We start from the raw sequence: 22020 nt of genomic DNA on the forward strand, positions 1-22020 counted from the left end.
ATATTCTGATTGCTCAATTTTTGCTTATGTTTTATCTGAGCCACTGCCAAATTTCTTTTTGTAACTACTGGATTATATTTGATTGTATTATAAAATGGCTGCTCAATTAAAAACTGCTGCTAAATTTTAAGTCTGTGAATTATTAAATTAGAGATATGGGACCTCATTTATAACAAGGTAAACTTCTTGTTCTGCATGGGTGAGTGCTGTTTCCATCTTAACCCAGTCTCTTCCCAACACCGGAGAGTAAAAGGAGGAAGGAACCAAAATTTCAAACTCACCACACTGGGGTAAAAAAAGCCCAAATTCTCAGGGTGGTCTAGTGCAGATGTTTTCTAGGAGAAGAAGTCTCTCCTAGAGACCTGCTCGGTGCGCCATTTGTGCAGTCTGAATAGCTGCCAGTAAAGTCCAGGGTAAGGAAGCAAAAAGGGTCTTTGCATAATATCCACAGAGGTTTAATTCAGCCATGTGGTGAGATATTTAACAGAGTCCCAAAGCACACACATGTGGAGGGTTTTTATTTGTTTTTGTCATTTTGTGTTGATTCAGTTGATCCTTCAGAGAAGCTTTCTTAATAATTTCAAAATGGGGAGTTGTGGAGACCCTGGAGGGCATCCCCTGGCTTGGGGAAACACAAGAAGCTTCCCTCAAAAGCCCGTAAGACCCCACTGGCTCCTTCCCCTGCTCCTCCTATGTCTGTTCCTGTGTCCCTGAGCCACTCCCTCCCTATCCCCCGATTGGCCCTTATCTTAGTACTGCCCGGAGACCAGGGTCACTCTGGGGGCTCCTTGAGAGAGGGGAACCTGGACCCTCCACATGTGTGTGCTCTGGGACTCTGAACATCTCACTGGCCAGCTGAATTAAACATCTGTTGATATTATGCAACAGATGTTTTTTTGCTTCCTTACCCTGGACTTTACTAGCAGCTATTCAGGCTGCAACGACCTACTGCAGAGGTTGCTATACAGTACAAGTCAGCTGCAGGCAGCGACTCTTTGGCATCCCTGAACTGCTGCCCATTTTTTGTATTGCCACGGTTTTCTGGAGCCTGCCTGCATGTTCCTGCATCCCTAACATCTCTCACTCCCCTGGCTCCTCCAGCTGCCAGGATGATTTGCCTAGAGCAATCTGGTAGGCTGTGTCTTCTGGATCCCTTTGCTCCTTTCCTATACTGATGACTTGGGCACTTTTAAAAACCTAAAGCAAAATTTAGGCAGAAACACATTTCTGACAGCCAGCCAAGCAACCTTGATTTAACCTCAGAGATACCTCAGAGAAAACATAGCAGGAAACATACTTGGATTGCCAAAGTTTGCCACTACACAGGTTTAGGCGCACAGCTACCCTGTTTGAGCTGAATGCCTTTACACTTCTCCAGTTCCTTCCGAAAGCCTGGAGATGCTGAACTGTAACCCTGGAAAAGCCCAGCACAGCCACAAGCCATGCAGTTCAGGTGGGAAGAAACAGCAACAGGGTTATCCTCTCAAATTCACTACTGATGAAGGCCCTGTCCCTTCCCTGCTGGCCTAACCTTCTGGTATTCAACAGTGGAAGAGGAAAGGCTGTTTTAGCAGGAGCAAGAACTCAGTTCAACACTTGGCTACTGCGCAGAGGATAACTATCACTTGGAACCACACTTCCAACATACTTCTCCTTTTTGTGTCCCTTTCACATTTTGCTGCCTTTAATAACTGTCTGTCCAGTTTGTCCTAGCAGATTTCTGAAACTATTGGGGTCAAGTAATAACTACCAAACTCCAAGACTGCTGCATACAAGGTTCAAAAAATCTAAGACATATAATTCATAAACTCTAATAAAAAGGCTTTCTGTAACTTATTTTAGAATTGGTCACAGAAGAGTACTGAACTCACATATGCCAACCCATAATTAATTGCTTAATTGTTAATACCTCCTTTGGCTAAAAATAATGCTTGAGCCATTTTCTACATCTAAATTGCTGTTGAAATTGGATGGGCTTCTCTTAGCCAAGAGAAATATATGTAAAATTATATTTTTGGTGAAGAGAGCCAGCATTAGTTTTCAGGGAGGGTTCAGTCTAGCAGGGCAACGAGAAGGGAACTTGGAAAATGCTAAGGCAAAACCTTTTAATTAGCCATTTCTTTTTTGCTGGATGCTGGGCTGTGCACCACAAGTGATAATACAACAATTCTACAGGCCTAATTCTAATATTGATAATATTTGCAAAAAAATCAATCTCATTCTCTTCTCATTATTTCTGAACTAGATTATCACTCAGAAAGACTCTACACACCCAATTTACTCTTTAGCAGTGACAATGCTGGTTTTCCTTGCCAGCATTCCCAAGTGGTGTGATGAACTCTAGCATCATAGGTCCATCTGTGCTCCTGGAAGCATTGTGCAAAGGTTGCCAGCTTGCATTATCAGCCTTGCTGGGAAGCTAAAGCATGTTATCTGCTGAGCTGTGGCACAGAGATTAGGCAAAAAAGCACTCCTGGGGGCAGAGTGATACAACAAAATCAGCATTTTCAGGCTACATTATTGTCTTGCCTCCTTAGAAAACATCCCTGTCAGATGACCAGGGTTCAGAATTGCAAGCAGATACAACATGTGTGGGGTTTTAATACGGTTTGATTTTATCTTAGATGAAAAAGACAAGGCATGGAATTATAATGCATATTTCAGACACAATGGCAATACGATAGTAAAGGGCTCCCAAGTTATAAAGGAGCTTGCTGGGCTTCCTCAAAAAGTGAGTAATCAGATGGTTGTCATATAATAAATTTTCCTGTCCTCACTTAGCTGTTGAACAATAAAATTATGTTAGAGGCATGTGGCATCTAACTGTATATACTTAATTAACATGATATTTTCAAAGAACAATAACACAATTTCTGTGCACTTGGAGAGAGGTAAATGAAAAATATTTCCTTTTGTTTTTTACACTGTCAATTCTTCCTTCATTGGTGAGCCCAGCTACAAAGCCATGATGTGACTATGAATTCCTAATACTGCTCCCTAGGTAATTTGTACTTGGGCATTGTTTTCTTAGGTAGAACTACACTAGGGTAGCAGTGATGTTTTCACCAGCACAAGCACAAATGGCTCATGTCTTATATATTCTGGCTGAGAAGGTGAAATTTCAAGGAATTCATTCAGTCCATGAGCAACCACTCACAACCTCCTAATATAAAAGTCTACATCATAAAAATGCAATAGATAAGAGACCACTTTATTTGATTACTTTTTTTTGTTGCCTTAAATTCCAGTAACTGAAGCTGGAAAGAACTAGACTCATGAAATGGCAAATAAGAAGTGTTTACTGGACACTACACTACAACCAGGTTATACCATAAAATGTAAGTGGAATTAGTCCTTAACCTAGGCTGCCTTTTGTGACTGTGGTCACAGGGGTTCTTGGGTGAGGGGAGAGACAATAATGTTGACTCCATGTTCAGAAGGCTTGATTTATTATTTTATTATATACATTACATTAAGACTATATTAAAGAACAGAAGGAAAGGTTTTCCTCTCAGAATGCTAGCTAAAAATAGAATGGAATGAATAACAAAGGTCTGTGGCTCAGACAGAGAGTCCAAGCTATCTGGTCTGTGGTCGGCCATTAATTGTAAACATTCAAGATGGCCCAATCACAGACACACCTGATGCATTCCACAGCAGCAGATAACCATTGTTTACATTTTGTTGCTGTAGCTTCTCAGCTTCTCAGCAGGAAAAATCCTAAGAAAAGGATTTTCACAAAAGATGTCTGCAACAGCCTTTTCCTGTTTAAGATGACAGGTGTTACAATTCTGGATGCAAGATACTAAATAACAGAAAGTCTCTATTTAAGAGAGATGTGTTGTCACAGGATTTCCATCATCTCTACCTCCTTCTCCAAGCCTTCTAACCCCCACAGTGGGTAAGCACAGCTCAGACAAGGGATATGTAAATCACACAGGATTGCTTTGTCCAGTCATACAATGCATACAATGAATGCAAGGCCCCCAAATTAGACAAGTACTGTAAACCTAAAAGTTTTTAAAAGTCCTTTCCAGTTACATCCCAAATAAGTATTTTCTAGCAGCTGGAAGTTGCATCAGGTAAGAGTGTTCACCTGTGTCAGGCCAGTGCTGGTAATTGCCAAATACTTGTGCACCTTTGTGTGTATGAAAATCCTTTCAATCCCTATTCCCAAATTCTTGCTAATTCAACTGTGAGGTCACATATCCTTGCAGTGCAACCACCAATGTTCAGTGACCCAGCCATGCTGCTGACCACTGTCCTTGAACTAAAGCCATGAGATAACACAGGCGAAGCCAGATCACATTAAAAAATATCTTAGCAACAAAAAGCAGCTTGAGTACCTTTCCCAATAACTTCTGATTCCATGGGTTATGCTGACACCCAGTTCATGCACACACTAATAATTTTGTGCTTAGCCTTGGATATAATTAGTAAGAGAGCCCATAAAGGAGTTGACAGTGTGATGACAGATTGTGTTGTCCTTAATTCAGAGCTGCCTCTATTAATGCTATTTACCTTCCAAGCGAACAGTCCACCAAAATGAAGGTATGATTAAGGCAAAGGCAAGAATGAGTTTAACACATGCCAAGAATGGATAATGGAAGAGGAAAGGTAGGAAAATAGAATCAGAGAATAGTTTGGGTTGGAAGGGCCCTTTTAAAGGCCATCCAGTCCAACTCCACTCTGCAATGAGCCAGGACATCTTCAGCTAGAAGAATATATATCAGAAATAGAAGACATGTTGGCCTTAGTCCAGCTGGTTATAGTTGGGTGGCTTCAAGACATAAAAATAGACATATAAACTTGAAGTTTCACAGTTTCTGCAGTTTTTATCATATTGTCATTATCAGGCGACTAGTTATCCCCAAATCTCAGTAGCTCTGGAAGGAGAAATTCTGAAGGATACGAAAGTGAGAATGGAGATTGTGGGAAGGATGAAATACTTGGCAGTGTCCTCTTTGAACTGGGCTCCCAAGTGTGGTGGCAGCAAGGCAAAGATAACCTGTGTTTGTCAACTCAATTAAATGCACATTCTGTGTAAGAATTCTGTATCGCTCTTACTTACTGATTTTTATTTTATTGCATTAGAAGCAAGGATATTAATCTTGCTCCATGCAAGAGCTCTTATTTTGCCTTCTAGGACATTTGGAAGTATTGCTTTTAGTTTAAGAATACATTTTTATTCTCAGCATGTTGCTTCCTCCCCACCAATATTTCAGCTTCATCATTAAGTCATGAGCCATAACTGGTGAGAATCAGCTCTAGGCTGATAAAAAGAATTCCTACATTTTTTTGTCTCTCAGTTTACAAAAGATACTTTTTAATAAGATAGGAGGGTTACACTGAGAAATAATAATAAACTAGATTTACATTTTTAGTCAATAGAGAATGTGATGCATACATTATAGACCTAAACTAGGTAAAAGGGTATTATATCAAAGGCTTGTTAGTCTTCCTTTACATGCAGCCAGCTCTGTAGTGGGTTTTTCAGAGCATCATGGAGAATACCCAGCATCAACTGACAGCTTGAAATACCTCTAGAAAATCTGGCTCTTCAAAAAAACCAAATCAGAACAAACTATACCCAAAAAAACTGTTCTATTAGGAAATGTAATGAGCAAAAGAAGGGTAGATAAAGCTAAGATCATAACACAAAGGGAGTTATTTGGGGCAGAACTGTCCCATCTTCTGTGCACATACTGCCAGGAGATAGCTGGGATACTGCCACTACAAGGTTAAGTGTAATTGTCCCAAGACAGCAATATTTTTTTTTGTAGAATCCAGTATAATTCCTCCTAATTCTCCAACGGCCGAGAGAACTGGTTTACTACTGCAGGCTCTCCTGTTAATTTTATGTCTCCTGATAAAAGAGACATATGTCTCCTCATAAAAGCAATCCTTGCCAGAGCACAGATCACTGTCACTGTGCTCTCTCTTTCCTGAGACTTCAACGCAAGTGATCTCAGGGCCCCTTTTTATCTTAATACTGCAAATTATTTCTTGAAGAGAATCACAAACACTCCTGAAAGCAAGGTATTAAAAAGGTAATATGCCCAACCCTCTGAGTATAGGACTCCAACCAAGCAATGAAACAGAAAAGAAAAATCCCTACTCTGATATTAAACATTGAAAGAGAAGGTTAATTCCAGTGTAACTGCACAAATTAAAGCATAGGGCAATATGACAGCAAGTTAATTCAAAGGTATTTTTTATACCAAATTACAAAAAATCCCCATGATTATGATTTAAAATCTGCTTCTCTTGAAGGGTAAAATAACTCTAGTTCAGTTTTCAATCTTCGACTTTTTTGCTACTTTTACACAAGTTCTCCATTGGATGAGGACAGCACAGAAATTATACGGAAACTTTTCTGTGTTCAAAGTTTATATCTGCTACAACCAACATAAGTGGAAGAGAGATCAAGCAACAATAACACATCAAGGTGCTGCTAGAATTGTCATACACCTAAGAAAGATTCTCCTCAAGACCAAAGTGTTTAAGGGGATCTTTATGGAAACACTAGATAAATGAAAATCACAAGAAGAAACACAGCCTGTGTAAGGTGACTTCAGAGGGACTCAACTCATCAGAGGTTTGTACAGTTTATACTAAAAACTGAGTAGACAGAAGGAATTTTTGACAAGTCTTCCAGTGTTCTTGCAGTACATTGCCAATTTTATGGGTGGAAGCATGAAGACAACTGTAATTCCTCGGTTACAGGCAAAACATCCGAGGGTCAGCATTTGAGAAAGCTTTAGATGCTTCACTATTTGTCACAGCGGTAGATTGAATTATCATGTCACAAAACATGGTAAACAGAATGTGCTGCTTACAGTGAGCTGGTGATGAAGAGTGGGAGTATCTGGCACAAGCAAAAGGAAGAAATAATTTGGATAGAAAAGTAATTGTGGAGCTCCCATAGAAAACCATCGCAGATGTTCTGGGTAATTTCAGGTCTTGTCAATACAGAAACCAATCTACAACCAGCCAAGGGGAGGAAGCTCATTCCCTAGAGCACCAGGGGGCACCCATGGTTGTCTTGGCTGCATGACACTAAAGAGGTAGAGATAAAGCCATGCAAGGTTGGTTTGTCTGGACTAATTTATTTTGAGTTGGGGCACACACATTTCCTCCAACCATCTTACAGTGTACCGGTTAAACAGATGACAGGCTGATATTGAGTGTCTTTTACAAAGACCACAGACTGCTCCTAGAAGGAGCTGGGAATGTGGGAATAAACAAGGAGTCTCCTGGATGATATTAGTCCAGGGACATCTGAATTGTTGCAGCTCAATCACAGCTATAATAATGACCATATAATGAGTAACCCAAGAGACACTCCAAATCCAAAAAATAATTAAATTGGTAACATGCCAAAACAGAAAATGCAGTGTCAGTGGCTCAGCTGACATATTTCAACCTGGGTTCAGCAAGTTCAGGCTCTTCCATTTTGACTGCAATGGCCTATAAAAAGCATCAGTTAGCAGGCTAGAGATAAACACAGTATGCTGAGACTATACAATAAAATCAATACCAAAATATTGCAGAGTGAGCATCAAAGGAACCTTGAAATATGGCAAAAGTTTGATAATTTGTGCAAATGCATTGTGTTCCCAAGTCACTGTTTTCTGCACAAGCATGTACACACCATTCTGCCCCAGAACCCAGATTATTAAAACTGTTACCTTATTCACACCATCTGCCATTGCTTGCAGCGTTAACTCTCTAGGTCCATCCACAGTCTTCCCATTATCAGTTGGTCCCCAGCTGGCACTATATATATCTATGATTTGAGGCATATGACTGATGGAGGAAGCCTCAATAATGTCTGTCATAAACGGCTGGTCGAGCATTCGAATACCTGTAGTTTTAATCAACATAAGCATGAAATATGCACTACCCAGCACAAAATGTAATCTTGCAGAAGGCCACCAGTTACAGATATTTTAAGTCACTGTCAGTTTTACCCATTCAGTAATTCTACACTTGACATTCCCATGTCACCAGGGTGTGCTTACCCAGCAGGATGCCAGTATTAAACACCCAGCCACCAAGGCAGCACAGCCCAGACAGAAAAAGAACTTTATTGTTAGCTTTCTAATTACACCGTATTTTCCATCTAATCTTTGAGAACACTATAAAAATAACAGAATTCAGCAGTCTTAGAAATTCAGTGCTTAAATAATATCAATGGCATTTAATATAAGATTCTGTAAGCTAGCAAAAAAGAGTAAGGTCCCCTCCCTCATCTAACTTACATTCAGTTTTGTGTTCACATGTCATTAGTTTTTCAAGTAATTTTTCTGTTTATTTGGGTGCATCTCCAGAATTTAATCAGAGGAGGGAAACATGCTACACAGCAATTTCCTGGAAAAATATCATTCTGTCAACATGCAGATGCAATAGCAAAATACAGCCAGCATGTGGAGGAAAAAAGCAAACTAAAACCCACTTCCTTTAACCCATATTGCAGCAGAAGTTAAAGAGTTTAAATGATACAATCTTAGGAGATGTCAATTTCATAAAACCTTAAAGTGTTGACTCTAAGTGAGCCGGAGTGCAACAGACAGCAGTGCAAGCCCTTACACCCATCATACCTCACACATAGGACAATTCCAGTGACAGCCAACCTGTCACTTGGTCTCTGGATGAGACCTGAGTAACCAGGGATTCATTCCAAGCGTTATTTATATCCCCAAGTTGAAGTTCAGCTTTTCCCAATGGTTTAGGACAGAGACTGGGCAGAAATCAGTGCCAAGCAGTGTGAATGGCAATAAGGATCCTGATTTAGAAGACAGTGACTTTACTATATTCAATAAAAAACCATTGTGTTTCAAATATAAGGCTGGAAAAAAGGTGGTATAAATTTCAAATAGAAATCAGACCAAAGCCAGATGTTCTTGATGGGCTAACTCAAGCTAACATGAAGTCAAACTCAATTGGTGAGAAATTGCTTCCCATACTTATAAAATGCAGATCTGCAATCAACTACCCATTCATTCTTCAAACATGACTCCAAACCATGACAGAAGCAGACCCTCAGCTTTCATGGACTTCCAGTGCCATGGACCACACAGTGGTGTTGCCAATGCATATTGTCCTCAGGCAGGGAAGGCTGGCTGGCACTTCCAAAAACTTGAGGGGATTTTAATGCAAAGTGGACAAACACAGAAGATTATCTGTTGGCTGTTGGTCACCAGAAATATTGTCAAACCTCTTGATTTTTAAGCAACCAGCTTGCAGTTGTAGAGTTATATGAATAATACAGACATGGTCCAGACAAAATCCCATGTCTCAATTCAGATTCCTCCAAGAGTAACTCTTGAAAGAATGTAAATTTTGTGGAATGTCCCATCCCTGAAGGAGATGTTACCCTTCCTGAAGAAAGGAGATATTTATTAGACCTGCCCAGCCAGTTACTAACTCTCACTGATATTTCTTGAGTAAGAGCTTAGCAAACATTGCTTGGTGCTCTTCTCTGGTGGAGATTCAGCTTTCAGTCATGTAGGTGACAGGTGAAATGTGGCCTTCCTCAGATTCTCCTGACACTACAGTGAAACAGGAACTGGCCAAGCAGAGCAGCACTGTCCATGTACACACACTGTGGACCATCACCGAGAAGCAATGGGTGATGCTCTGGTGTGGATTAGGGAAAGTAAAGTGAAATTCACAAGCATCTATCTCTGCCTGCTGTACATCAGTTCTCATCATGGAACTGTCTTAAGAGTGGGAAAAACAGGATTTCTTCAGATTCAACTAAACTGACACATGGTGTGGAGAGCCTAACTCACTCCAAGCACTGTATTCAGTATATATGTGCAGAGAAGAACTTGTTAGAAGTAAAAATACCCAAGGCGTGGATGCTGAGTGCACCTTTTTCATTCTCCGCATCTGCTTCTATCACTTTGCATCACTGTTAAAACAGAGGAAAACTACAACCACAGAGATATACAGCTCTGCAGGTCCTGCCCTGTGAGAGCCTCAAGAGTAAGAGCAGCATAAGATTGGCCTTTTCAAATGGTTTTTAAGTGCAGCAGAAATTGATACTTTACCTCCTGCAAAATGAGATTCGGCACAAACAATTCTATAGGTATGCAGGGAAGAAGCACTGAAAATCAGCATACAAACAGGAGCTGGTATATGAAGGAGCAGAGCTGCTCTTTAGCACTGTTATTAAAAAGCCTTTATTTATAAGGCCCTTGATTGAAAAGGCAAAGCCAGGGAGAAATTTCTCTCTCCAGCTACTGTGAAAAGTAATAAATACATGGTCCAGCACCAATCTGCAGCCCTTTCGTGAGCAACACCCTCTGTCTCTGCAGGAGGAGCTCTGCCTGAAGCACAGTGGGCTATTTACACCCTGGATTGCTACCATACCTGCCACTTTGGAATTGTACGCAACTCCCACACCGCAGATGTTGTTGTTGGCAGCAGCAGACACCTCTCCTGCACACCTTGTCCCGTGGCTGTGAAAAGGAAGGCAGAGAGACCAGATGAACCCCAGCTAATGCACGTGCTGAGCTGAGCTGGATCACTGTGAGCTTGTTTTGCCTCAGTCAGCTCCCAGTGCTGCAGAGGAAAACCATTCAATGCAAAACTGTTGAGTGCTGAATACTGGCACATGTTCATTCCTTGCTGAAGCAGGCAATATCCAGTTTCCCCTCCACAGAATGAGTGAGGCTTGCTCTGAGGTTAACATGTATCTCGACACTGCATTTAACTGTAAAGTTATACAGGCCTTTTCATTTTAGCTTGTGAGACAGGTTCTGCCTCATTAACAAATCTTAGTAGAAACAGCCCCTGACAGAACACCATAAATACAAAAATCAATATTAGTTCCTTTATTTTTGCATCTTGACACCGTGACACCCATTACTTTGAACCTTATGGAACAGTCTGTCTGCCTTTTTGCTGTCTGAACATGTACAAAGAGCATATCCCTGCCCACAAAAGAAATGCTACAGGAAGAGGTGGGTGCAATACCAAGCTGGAGTAGGAGAAGTGAGCCACAATGGTCACTGCACTCCTCAGCAGCAGAGCTGCACATGGCTGGCCAGGCACAAAGCTGTGGGACCTAAGGCACATGCATCCCTCATCCAGTGCCTGATTCCCAAAAGAGCTGACAAGGTGCTCCAGCTCACAGAGCAATTGCTTTCTGCTCAAGAGGGAAAAGTCTGCTCTGATACAGAGGTCCAGGTTTGGGCTGACACATGGTATTGCAATAATACCTGGTGTCTATGAAGTGCTTTACAGCTCTTAATAGAGACTCTTTAGCTGTAGTGGCATTTACTGGCACCACTGGCAGGGGCACCTGCAGGAAGGGAAATTGCGTTTTCCTTTCTCCTAATTCATCCTAGAAATTAAACTCAAAAGAAAAGAAATGCAGACAACATAACCTAGTTTTTAAAAAAAAGCATAGCAGCAGGGAAATTACTGAAACCTGTGCTGCTGTCAGGGTTTTTTTTTAGTCTAAGATGTTGAATCAATATATGACTCCATCCTACTGCTCACATGAATCCACTCTGAGCATTGAAACTGGCACTGATTCTACAGCATACTAAGGATTCATGCAATTCAAAATGCTGTATTATAAAGGTTATACTTATACTGAGTATAGACGGACTGTCCTGGGAGGCAGCAAAACTGTTTCAATCATCTTTTTTCCCTCTCTTTCCCTTTATGGGTGTCTGGCAAAGATAGTGTAACATTAGTAAAAAGATAAGAAGCGAGACATACTTTTTCCTGCTCTACTTAGGAGAATATATTTTTAGAGGCAGTTCCATAAAGAGAGATGACAGAAGATTTCATACGCTTCCTTTTACAAAGGGGGCAGAGAAGACAGAAATACAGATTTGTTATTCAGCTGCTACAGAAATTTCTATCAACAATCAAACAACAAGATTTTCCCTCATGATCTTGCTCAAGGAAGTGTGACAGAAGCACAACATTCATTGGTAGGTGCTAGCAATGCTAGGCATTCATTATCTAGTCATCTATGGGCCAACTACAAGGCACAGAGAAGAATAAATAGCTTTGTTAAAAATTGGTTTGACTAATGCTGGGGTGCAAAACATCACTGATGTTGCCAGATTACAGTGAGAAAAACTGTATTAGGACCTTCCTGACAAAAAGGTTTTACCAGAAGATCCTCTCCAGAGCAGTGGCCCACATAATGGAGACTGTAGACAGGCCTATTCCAGCAGCTCAGAGTTTCAATATTGTGCTGCTGACTAGAGAGAAAAAAAAATCACGAGTTCATGGAAATGCATTTGGTTGAATTATTAATGGCAAATAGCAGACTTTTCCAACTCAGACCTATTTGCTGTTCATGTATCATTGATAAACCTTTGTGGTTTCTGTGAAGTGACTCATGTCAGAAGAACAAATCACATCCTTTCTCTACAGTGTTCACCTCTTCTCTATTTCAATATTTAACATAGGGGAATAAAACACAAAATATTTTCATCTGTGAACAAGCTACTTCAAAGGTAAACCATATATTCGCAAGTAGAGCAAGTCTTGCATAAACTTTATGTAAGTGAACATATTTTATGTGAACATGCATAGAAAAAGTAAGGGGAAAAGTGGATTTAGTTGAAAAACAGTTTTGCATACTGTATTTTAAAAAATACCTCCATATTAGCTACAAAAATTTCACTCTCCTTTGTGTTTGAAAATAATTCTGTTTTAAAATCCATTGCCTATGGTCCTATGCGTGCCTCCTTACTGATGTCTTTTTGAAAGTGTCAGAGGTGGCACAGATTTTTATTGAGGTACCTTGTCATCTGCTTTGAAATGCTTCTGCAGACAGCAAAGGACAGGACCCATCCATCCTATCTTCAGCTGTTTGCAGGGGAGGGCTATGCAGAGCTGCAGTCTCAATAGCTGGGACCATCTGCCTTTCTTGACTAGTTTAGCTGCTTGCATTGGGCAGCAATTAAACATGCAGAGCTCAGATGGACACTTTGTGGGGCAAATGCAATCCCCTTTTTACTCACATGATGTTGTCAGCCTCTAAGCATTATTTACAGAAGGGAAAGCATTCTCCTACTTTGGTTTGGATCCACAGTTAGCAAAAGATTCTGACATCTGAAGAATATAGGTTTCCAAAATAGCAAATGAATTTTTCCCTGCTAACTCATTGGCTGAGTGAGAGAATATAGAGAATACAAAGGCCATAGGAGCAGAGATAATTACTGGTAATTTGGATCAGGGCAGAAATTTGTAATCTCATTGCTCTGAGTTGGAAAGCCCAAGTTATGCCTTCTGCATGCTCACAACATGAAGTCAGACAGTAGTATGAGGCCGCTAATTCCTATGGCTACCGCTTCACTGCAAAATGTGGTACATGCCAAGGTACTGAATGTGGTTCAGAAGGAGAGGGTGATCAAAATCAGTCAGTTCCCAAAGTGGTTCTTAGAAAACACTGAGTTCTGTGGGGCTACCTCTCATTTTGGGAACAGGGCTTGATTCAAGTTCCTGCACTGCTCCCACTGCTCCTCAGGCTCAAGCACAACTCTGTTCCACATTGAACCAAGCATACACTCTCCTGCTGGGTCCCCAAGCTGTGGATCTGAACACAGTCAAACAGTGAATACAGCAAACATGAGAATAAACCCCTTGGCTGCCAAGCCATCTATTGGGCCTCTGCCCACAGCAGCAGCTGAAATGCCTGATAGCAATTTCCTGCCTGAGGCACCATCCTTCCCTTCCAAAAACCACCCTGCATGGTTTCATAGGCCAGTGGCTGTTAGATGGAAAGGCCAAAGTGATTCCAGCAGTCTTGCAAGGCCCCAAATGGAAGGGGAATTTGTGCTTACCAGCAGAGCAGCTGTGAATAATGGAATACTCCATGCAAAAACCTCTCCTATTTATTCTTGAAGTCTAATGAACACATTCCACATGCAGCTGGCAGCTCACAAAAGCCCCTTAGTGATCACTCTTCTGCTTCTTGTTCCACAAAACACTTGAATTGCTCACATAGAAATGTATTTTTTATGGAATATGTTCTTTATCCTATTTCGAGTCTGATACTTTTGCATGCATAAAATTCGATCGGATCACATCACTGGCTGTGAAAAATGGAGCCTTTATTTCAGGTTTCTCCCAATAGATATTCCATGTAATCATGGCCTATGCAGATGCACCAGTGTAGCTACACATAGGGACAGACTGTCAGAGGCAGACAGCTGTTACCTACCAGTGACACTAAATCAGGAGTCAGAAACCATGGCAAGAGCTTATAGAGGAGTATGTCAGCTCAATTAACAGAATAGCAAAGAAATACACAGAGAAAACAGTCACAGCTACTCCTGCACAGCTGGATATGGTATGTTTGTTTGCATCTTAACCTGCAGAAAACTAAGAATCTTGCATCTTAAATCCTTTCTTATACTATGAAGGCAGGAAAGGGATGCTCCACTGAATGTGTTGCTCCCATGATTTACCTTGCAAGACAGAAAATTCCCTGTCTTGCTAAAGAAATCTGAAGGTTCATCGTATCATAGAGAGGTTTGGGTTGGAAGGGACCTTAAAGATCATTTAGCTCCAATCTCCCTGCTATGGGCAGGGATGCCACCCATGAGATAAGGCTGCTCAGGGCCACATCCAGCCTGGTCCTGAACACTTCCAGGGATGGAGCATCCCAGTATGACTAACGTTTATTGACAAACAATGTTATACTTCCTAAGTATCAATTTTATTTTTTTCTGAAAAGAAAGAACAGTAAAGGATATCTCTGTGGTTTTCCCCCTCCTATTGCTGACCTGAACTCTCCATTCACCCAAGAAACAGAGGAAACTGATGCAGTTCTATGACAACCTGAATCATGTTGTTCTCAATTATCACAGACTGGATCACAAACAATAGTGCTGCTCACCCTCAATGCTTCACTGAAGCGCTTGAAGTTAGTCAGGGGCACCTGGGACCAGAAACAATAACCCCTGCCACATCTGGAATGTTTGAGGTCTATTCAAAGAGACTTTGGCATATAACTCTCCCTCCAGGGAGAGTTTACTTTGCCAAACAGGTGAGGACAGCAAAATGGGCCCCACTATAAAATACTTGATAGCAGCAGAATCAGTGTTAATGGGACTTGGCAGAACATACGCAATTTTATGAAGTTCCACACTGAAAACAACAAAAGCTACCATTACACACTAAAGCTAATTTTAATTTTCTTCCTCTCCAGAGCTAAGTGGTATCTTTCTGCTAAAAAGATCCTTCACATAGATAAAGCAAGAAAGTCAGCAGACCTTCACAAATTAGAGCCCTAGTCTTTCTGTGACTTTCCATCCACTAACTGGATTCATACTGCTTTGAAAGTGTCAGAGGTCCTTTCACAAAATGAAGCAGAAGTCTCATTGAGATCTTGCTTTGGCTGAAAAATTGCAGGACTACAAAGAAGGATATCACAACTCCTAACTCTTTTTAATCCATTCCAGGAGGCCCATACCTGAGGTAGAAGCACAGCTGCTTCTTTGTTGTGTCACTCTGAAAATATACAATTGATTTCTTTAGAAATAAAAACAAAAACCCCCATCCAAAACTAGGAGACCATCCAGTCACCCTAAGTCAGAGATGAAAACCACATCAAATAGGCCTGAAATATTTTTTGATAAGCACTCAGTCTGAGCCCTGAAATCTTTAAAAAGTTTTCAACAAAAAGTTATTTAGCCATCACTTATAGAACAATCTAAAAATATACTTTTCTGGAGCAGCAACATAATTTATAAACTATAAACCTAAAAAAATGACATTGTAAATAACCTCTAATTTTCAAGCAGCAGTGAGACTGCAGTGTCTGTTCTGTGATAATTGAATTTAGCAGAAAACAGACATTTCACAAAAATGCAGAATTTCTTACACAATCCAAAGTGAAGAGCAGGCTGCCCACAATCCATTTACCTGTTAAACCAGTCATCTGTATAGCGGGGATAGGGGTAGGGATCATTGCTGCTGAAGTCATAGCTGGCTTTGGCATTCTACAAAACACAAGGAACACAGAAAATCAGCAGAAGAACAGACATGAAGTGAAACACAAATTGAATGAAAAGCTGAGAATCAATAGCAAACTTCATTCTGGGAGATGTATCTGGACAGAAACCAGTCCCTACAGTGCTGTGGCATTTCCCATTTTCCACACCAGCAAGCCTAGGGAACAATGCTTTCTGGCATGCAAAGCCTCCTGTAGACAAGCATGGTCAATTGTGAGATGGTGTGAGAGATCAGGTTACTACTGGGCATCAACATCAACACTTACATGAGTATTCAGGTATTAAACTACTTGCTGTGGCAAAGCAAAGGTTAAATCCCATTTTCCAAATGGTGGTGGAAGTGACAAGACACCTGGGTCTTCCAGAAAAGAAGTATTCTTGAAAACCTCCTTTGTGACACTACAACAGTAAGATTTCTAAAAGCATTTCAATGCCTAAGAATGTACATCTCTCAAAATTCAACTGTGAAAACTGCATTAATGGCCAGCACATATACCCGAAAATCTCTTTGCATATTTTCTCATTCCTTTGTCTGAACAGCTTCACAAATGTGGCTTTCAGGCACTTCTCAAAATGTCATCCCATGTGTCTGCTTTCTATATAAATCTAATTTATTCCTGACTTGTCCTATCAGCAGTTAAAGACACTCAGCAACTTTTTCATATGAAGCAAATAGAAAGTTTCAGAAAGTGAAGTGCCATCTCCTTTTTTCTCTCTTAATGAAAAAATAAAGGGTGTCTGAAAATTAGGCTTTTAAAAATATTTAGCAGTTTCCTCTCAAGTGTATGTTCACTGAGTTTATGTTTTAATAATCATCATACTCAAGAAACTGAATTATGTTAATTCTCAATTAATGTGTACTTGTATTCCATTTAAAATTTGGCTGAGCATGCTATTGAAGATAATTTGAGATTTTTGCATGAATAGCTTTGCTCCTAAAAACATTCCCTTTCATCTGAATTTCAGTTCCTGATATACAGGAATAGACAGCCCATTGGTAGTGCCCAAGTTTTGGATTCAAACCCTTAAACTCCCAAAAACTTGTTCCAGGATGAAATGAGGATAACATTGCCTCTGATACTTAGAGGGCAAAACTGTCTTTCAAGTTATTGTACAGTGGCATTTTTTGGGTGGTCACTTCAAAGCCTGGTTGCTTATATACAGCACAGACAGTAAATATTTTGCAGCATTTGAATGGAACAGAGATTTTCAGAGTGGCTCTCAAATGACTTAATGCTGTCTTCCAGCTCAGAGATTAATTTCTTCTTGAGATCCTTACAGATCTGTCCATATCTCCACGCTAAGGCCCTGATTTTTGGGCTGAAGATGCCTTCCAGTCATGTCAGCTATAGCTGCAAATTCTCAGTGCTTCTAAGTCTTTGTGCCCAAGTGTCTGGGTAATTTGCTTATTTTAATTACCCCAACTGCTTATACAGCACTTTCAATGGCAGAGGTTTGCATGAGCTAAGAGTAAACAGAACATCACTTTTCAGCCAGGGAAAAAAGGGGAATTTGACATTTGTCTATAATTCATGACTAGTACTGAGAAGATGGACAAGCAGTTATTTTTTACTACTTCTCATAATTTAAGAAATTTACATTACTGAGGGGGAGATTTAAAAACAACAGAAAACAAGTACTTTTCCACAGAACATTTAATGAATTACAAAATTCACTGTCATAGATATCACACAGACATACTGCCAACTTCATATTCACTCAGAACTTCTGCTTCCGCTCTAAAAATATTGTACAAATGAAGATCTACACTCAGTCATTTGTCAACTGTGTTTTATTTTCCCATTTAGTAGAAATGCACTCCCACTTGCATACTCTAAGCTCAAAGGGGGTCTGGTAAGGTTGACTTTTCAGGACATCATCAAATATGCAAGCACCTTGTAGCAACCACTCTTGACTCTAGAATTCCCCTGTGCATAAATTAAGGCTGAAAAGCCCTTGTAGCTGTGCTGGTGTACCACTCATGTTCATAGCAGTAACAGACAAAGGGATTCCAGCCTGAACGATTCAGACACCCTACAGCAAACTGCAGCCCTACTGCAGACCCCAGGTAAGGCAGCTTATGGAAAGATACCTTTAGGCAGGCCATCAACCAAGTTGTTTAGCCAGATCATTGAGCTCTCATTTGCTTCATTTTGGATCACAGCACTCACAGGAAAAAGATAACTAATGGAGGGAGAACCATCAACAAAGGGAAAAATTAAGAAGTCTTGGAAAGAAAACAACTGCTAACTGAGCAATTTATCTTCATTAGGGTCTTTGAGGAAAGACAGTGAGTTTCAGCATTGTGAAGGAGTATTTCACACACTATGGAAGCAGTGAAATGGATAATGAAACAGCAGAGAGAAATACAAATGGACTGCTTCAAGTTCCTAATTTAAAGATTAAATCCACAAATACCTAAGCCTCAGCTTTTGTTAATTATTTTTAAGCAAAACTAAGAAATTAAACAATTTTAGAATTGTACCACAAAGGGAACTGCTTGAGTGGACAGTTTAAATATTTCATTTTGTGTTTTGCGAAGTGAATATTAAAATCTGTGTTTTGCCGTTGTCCTCCATAGGCTGGAGTCCCCAGTGGGCAGCAAGAAGGAGTTTATTGCTAACATGGAGAATTAATTAGCATAGGAATCTGTGAGGTTGCAATCAAAACCAGTGCAGATGAGGATCCACAATAGCATGCTGAAATGGGAAGACTTTACTTTTCCACTCTGGTGATTCAGTGCCCTGTTTTCTTGCCAAACTAGTCTACTGGCAGTTCCTTCTCTTAGACTTGAAGTGTTTACCACTTGATTTTCAATATCTAAGGTAGTTCCCTGGTTTCCAGCCTTGGGGAGAACTTGAGCCTCCAACCTCAAGCACTGGTCTGGCCTTAGACCAGTCAATGGCACTGGGTGTTACAATGAGGTGAATCTAATCCCTCATGTTCAATCAAAATCAGTTCATTGCTGCAGAGTGATTTGATGTTTATCAGTCACTATCTATACACAACTACATATAAATATTATCTATTATATAATAAAAATGCTATTACAGAGAGGAATGGTATTGCTCTTGAAGGAATATCTCTGTTTTTGCTTTCTAGCCTCTACACCAAACAAAATACTAACAGAAGAGTATCAGATCTAAGGATGAGACCCTTTCAATAATTTATTAAGTAATGGCTTGTATACCATGACAGAAATAGATTACTTTTGCCTCTATATAAAATTCTGCTTTCCTTAAAAATAACCTTAGACTAAAATTTCCCAAAGAATTGTCTTGTACCTTTTCAAACACATACAGTAAAATCATCTGTGCAAAAAATTCATAATGCATAATATGACACTAACAATAAATCAGTTGTCCCATGAGTTGTTCAGCACTGTAATAAAATTATGTACCTTGAATAATGTAGTAAGCCCATAAATTTTTGTCTTACTTCAAAAGCTTCTGCAGCATAATTCACATACACTTTCCTTTTTCTCTGTAAGTCAAGAAATATGCCTATGCTCACATGCTAGTGCAGGAGACAAAGCCACATCCCACTGGTCACAGGCTGATTCTATTAATGACATTAAAGTCCTGTACTAGATCTGAGGCAGCAAGATACCTTTTTTTTTGTTTGATTTCTTTACTGATCCAAAGAAAAAGCAAAGCCATGAAGTCCAATTACAACATAAAACATCTCAGGGAAACTGTATTAAAGTAAGTCTGAAGATCATGTGGTGGCAAAACGAAATTCAGTTTTGTGCACACAGGCTTAAATAAATGGAATATGCTCACCAAAAGGTGAAAGAGGAGACAACATATTTAACCTAGGAGAGATGCTGCAAGGCTAAAAGATCATTAACAAAAAACCAGAGACACTGCTGCTAAGTCAGCCATTGTACAATAAGCCCTCTCCTCTCTGCCATGGGAAGCACACTTTTATTTTGGTTTGGTTTGTGGGGATTTTAAAATGGAAATGAAAAAAGCTCTGTAACTTTTTAAATGCCTCTGCCTCTTATGAACTAATGTACATGTCCTATATTTCTATCCAGCAAATTCAGTGCTGTTTTGAAGACCATGTAAACACCAAGAATATATCCACAAAGTAATGGGTTTTGTTCAAAGATATTAATCTTAAAGAGTAAATTCACAACTGGTGACATTTGCCATGTCTCCCCAGAAACTGCAGCCTTTTACCCACTTCTTATGGGTACATCACGAAAGTAAAAATACTGAGCCAGACAACACAAGCCAGATATTGAATAAGACAGCAACACACTTCTCTGCTGTTCTTTTCAAAACAGCCACAGAATAATAAATCAGAACATCATTTGAAATTGATGGGAGTTGTGTCGGGTCCAGAATAGTATCTGAGGTGCCTGTAAGCGCTCCTGGTATTCCAGTTCCAGTTATTCAGTACAGGCTCTACTCGGCCACAGCATGAGCAAGTAAAGAGCTCACCACAACAGTGATTTCATTTTGTAGTTATTTCTGAAAAAACCTTCAATTTCCTCAACAATCACCAAGCATCTGGGTTAGGCCAAAGGAAAAACTAGGGCAATTATAGTCAAAAGAAGATAAACCAACTGCAAACAAGTTTCTACTGTTTCATTTACAACAGTTAAAATCGTTGAGCTTATAAAATGTAAGAATTCTAATAATCTGGCTTCAGAGTTTATAGGAAGACAAGTTGGCTGTCCCCCACTTCTTATCTAACAACATACTTTGCAAAGCTGAAAGTTTTTCAGTTCTTAGGTTTAAAAGCAAACAAACAAAAAGGCAGTTGAAAAAAAACATGGAGTCTCACTTTAGCATTTGCATTTATCTTCATTAAGGTAGCATTATTTTTAAAGTTACAGTTATGAAGACAAATAGCTTTGCTGAGGTCATATCACATTGTATTCTTTTTCTGTATTAAACAGATTTCTTTGTCAAGTAACTGATGATCCTTTCTACATATCACTTAGCACTAAAATGTCACACAATCACTTATTTTACTTTTACCAAAATAATGGCCTTCCTATTTCCCCTGCCGACAAAATGAGAAAACCAGCATTAGTTCCACTACTGGCTGATGCTACCCAGCATGTGAGCATCTTTAAAAAAAGGAGTGGAGTAAACACACTTTTTATTTCACACAGGGTAAAGCAAACAGGCAGTACAGCAGTGCTACAGATCTACCACCCAGGAAGATCTAAGCACAGCTATTTCCCAGCTCTGAAGAACTGGAAACAAATCAGAAATTAATTCTTAGGTACCAAGATTGTCAGGTGTTTTCCCAATCAACAAAATGAAAGTCCAAATGTATCCAGCTAATTGCCATCTAACCCTGTGGCTGTTTGCTAATGCTTAGCTCAGACATGTATAGTCAAACAGGACCAAAAAAATGGGAATCACAAAGACTCAGAGAAAATGTTACATTGGGCAGAATTTTTAAGAGGTAGAGAATTTTTGCAATCAATTTTTAAAAATAAAACCAGCTTATTGAAATACCCTCCATTACCTTCCCCTGCATCTTTACCTGACATAGGGAAAAAAAAAAAGAAATTGAGGCAGACATGAGACTTTACTAAAAAAGAAGCAGCCAAATTAATTTCTGTTTGTAATAAAAACACTGCTTCATTATTCACCTCTTGGCATCCTTAGCCTGCTCCACAATTTTCAGGTTGATGGGGAAAAAACCTGAAGCACATCACCAGTTGTTAATTGCTCAGAGCCAGAGCTCTGAAGGTAAAAGCAAGTTAACATACAGAACTGAAACCTATTTCTGCTCAGCCAAACATTCCTTAATTTTCAGAGGGGGTGCACAAAAACCTTTAAGCTGTACCTACAACACACAAAGGAGGTATGTTCATAGGGAGTCATAAGGCCAAGGCAATAAAATTAGTAAAATAAAAATAAATTAGGCAACTAGTTGCTGTTAAAGATTTTCAGGGCAAGTAGCAAATTTAAAGCCTTGGGTTATAGAGTGAACTCCTTGGTTTCTTTAATTCAGGGGGAAATTAAAAGGAGGGGGAAAAGGGCAAATAAATTGT

General features: G+C 39.8%; 1 protein-coding gene across 2 annotated transcripts in view; it reads right to left on the reverse strand.

The window, feature by feature from the left end:
• Nucleotides 1-22020, reverse strand: part of PCSK2 (proprotein convertase subtilisin/kexin type 2) — a 110105-nt gene that overhangs the window by 15559 nt on the left and 72526 nt on the right. For both annotated transcript variants that reach the window (XM_058800783.1, XM_058800784.1), the window contains exons 6-8: nucleotides 15910-15986; nucleotides 10381-10469; nucleotides 7692-7867 (exon numbers count right to left, since the gene is read on the reverse strand). In XM_058800783.1, the coding sequence (XP_058656766.1) occupies nucleotides 7692-7867; nucleotides 10381-10469; nucleotides 15910-15986 (342 nt within the window). The remainder of the gene's footprint in view (nucleotides 1-7691; nucleotides 7868-10380; nucleotides 10470-15909; nucleotides 15987-22020) is intronic.

The sequence above is a fragment of the Ammospiza caudacuta genome, chromosome 3, assembly GCF_027887145.1.
Source record: "Ammospiza caudacuta isolate bAmmCau1 chromosome 3, bAmmCau1.pri, whole genome shotgun sequence".
NCBI lineage: Eukaryota > Metazoa > Chordata > Aves > Passeriformes > Passerellidae > Ammospiza > Ammospiza caudacuta.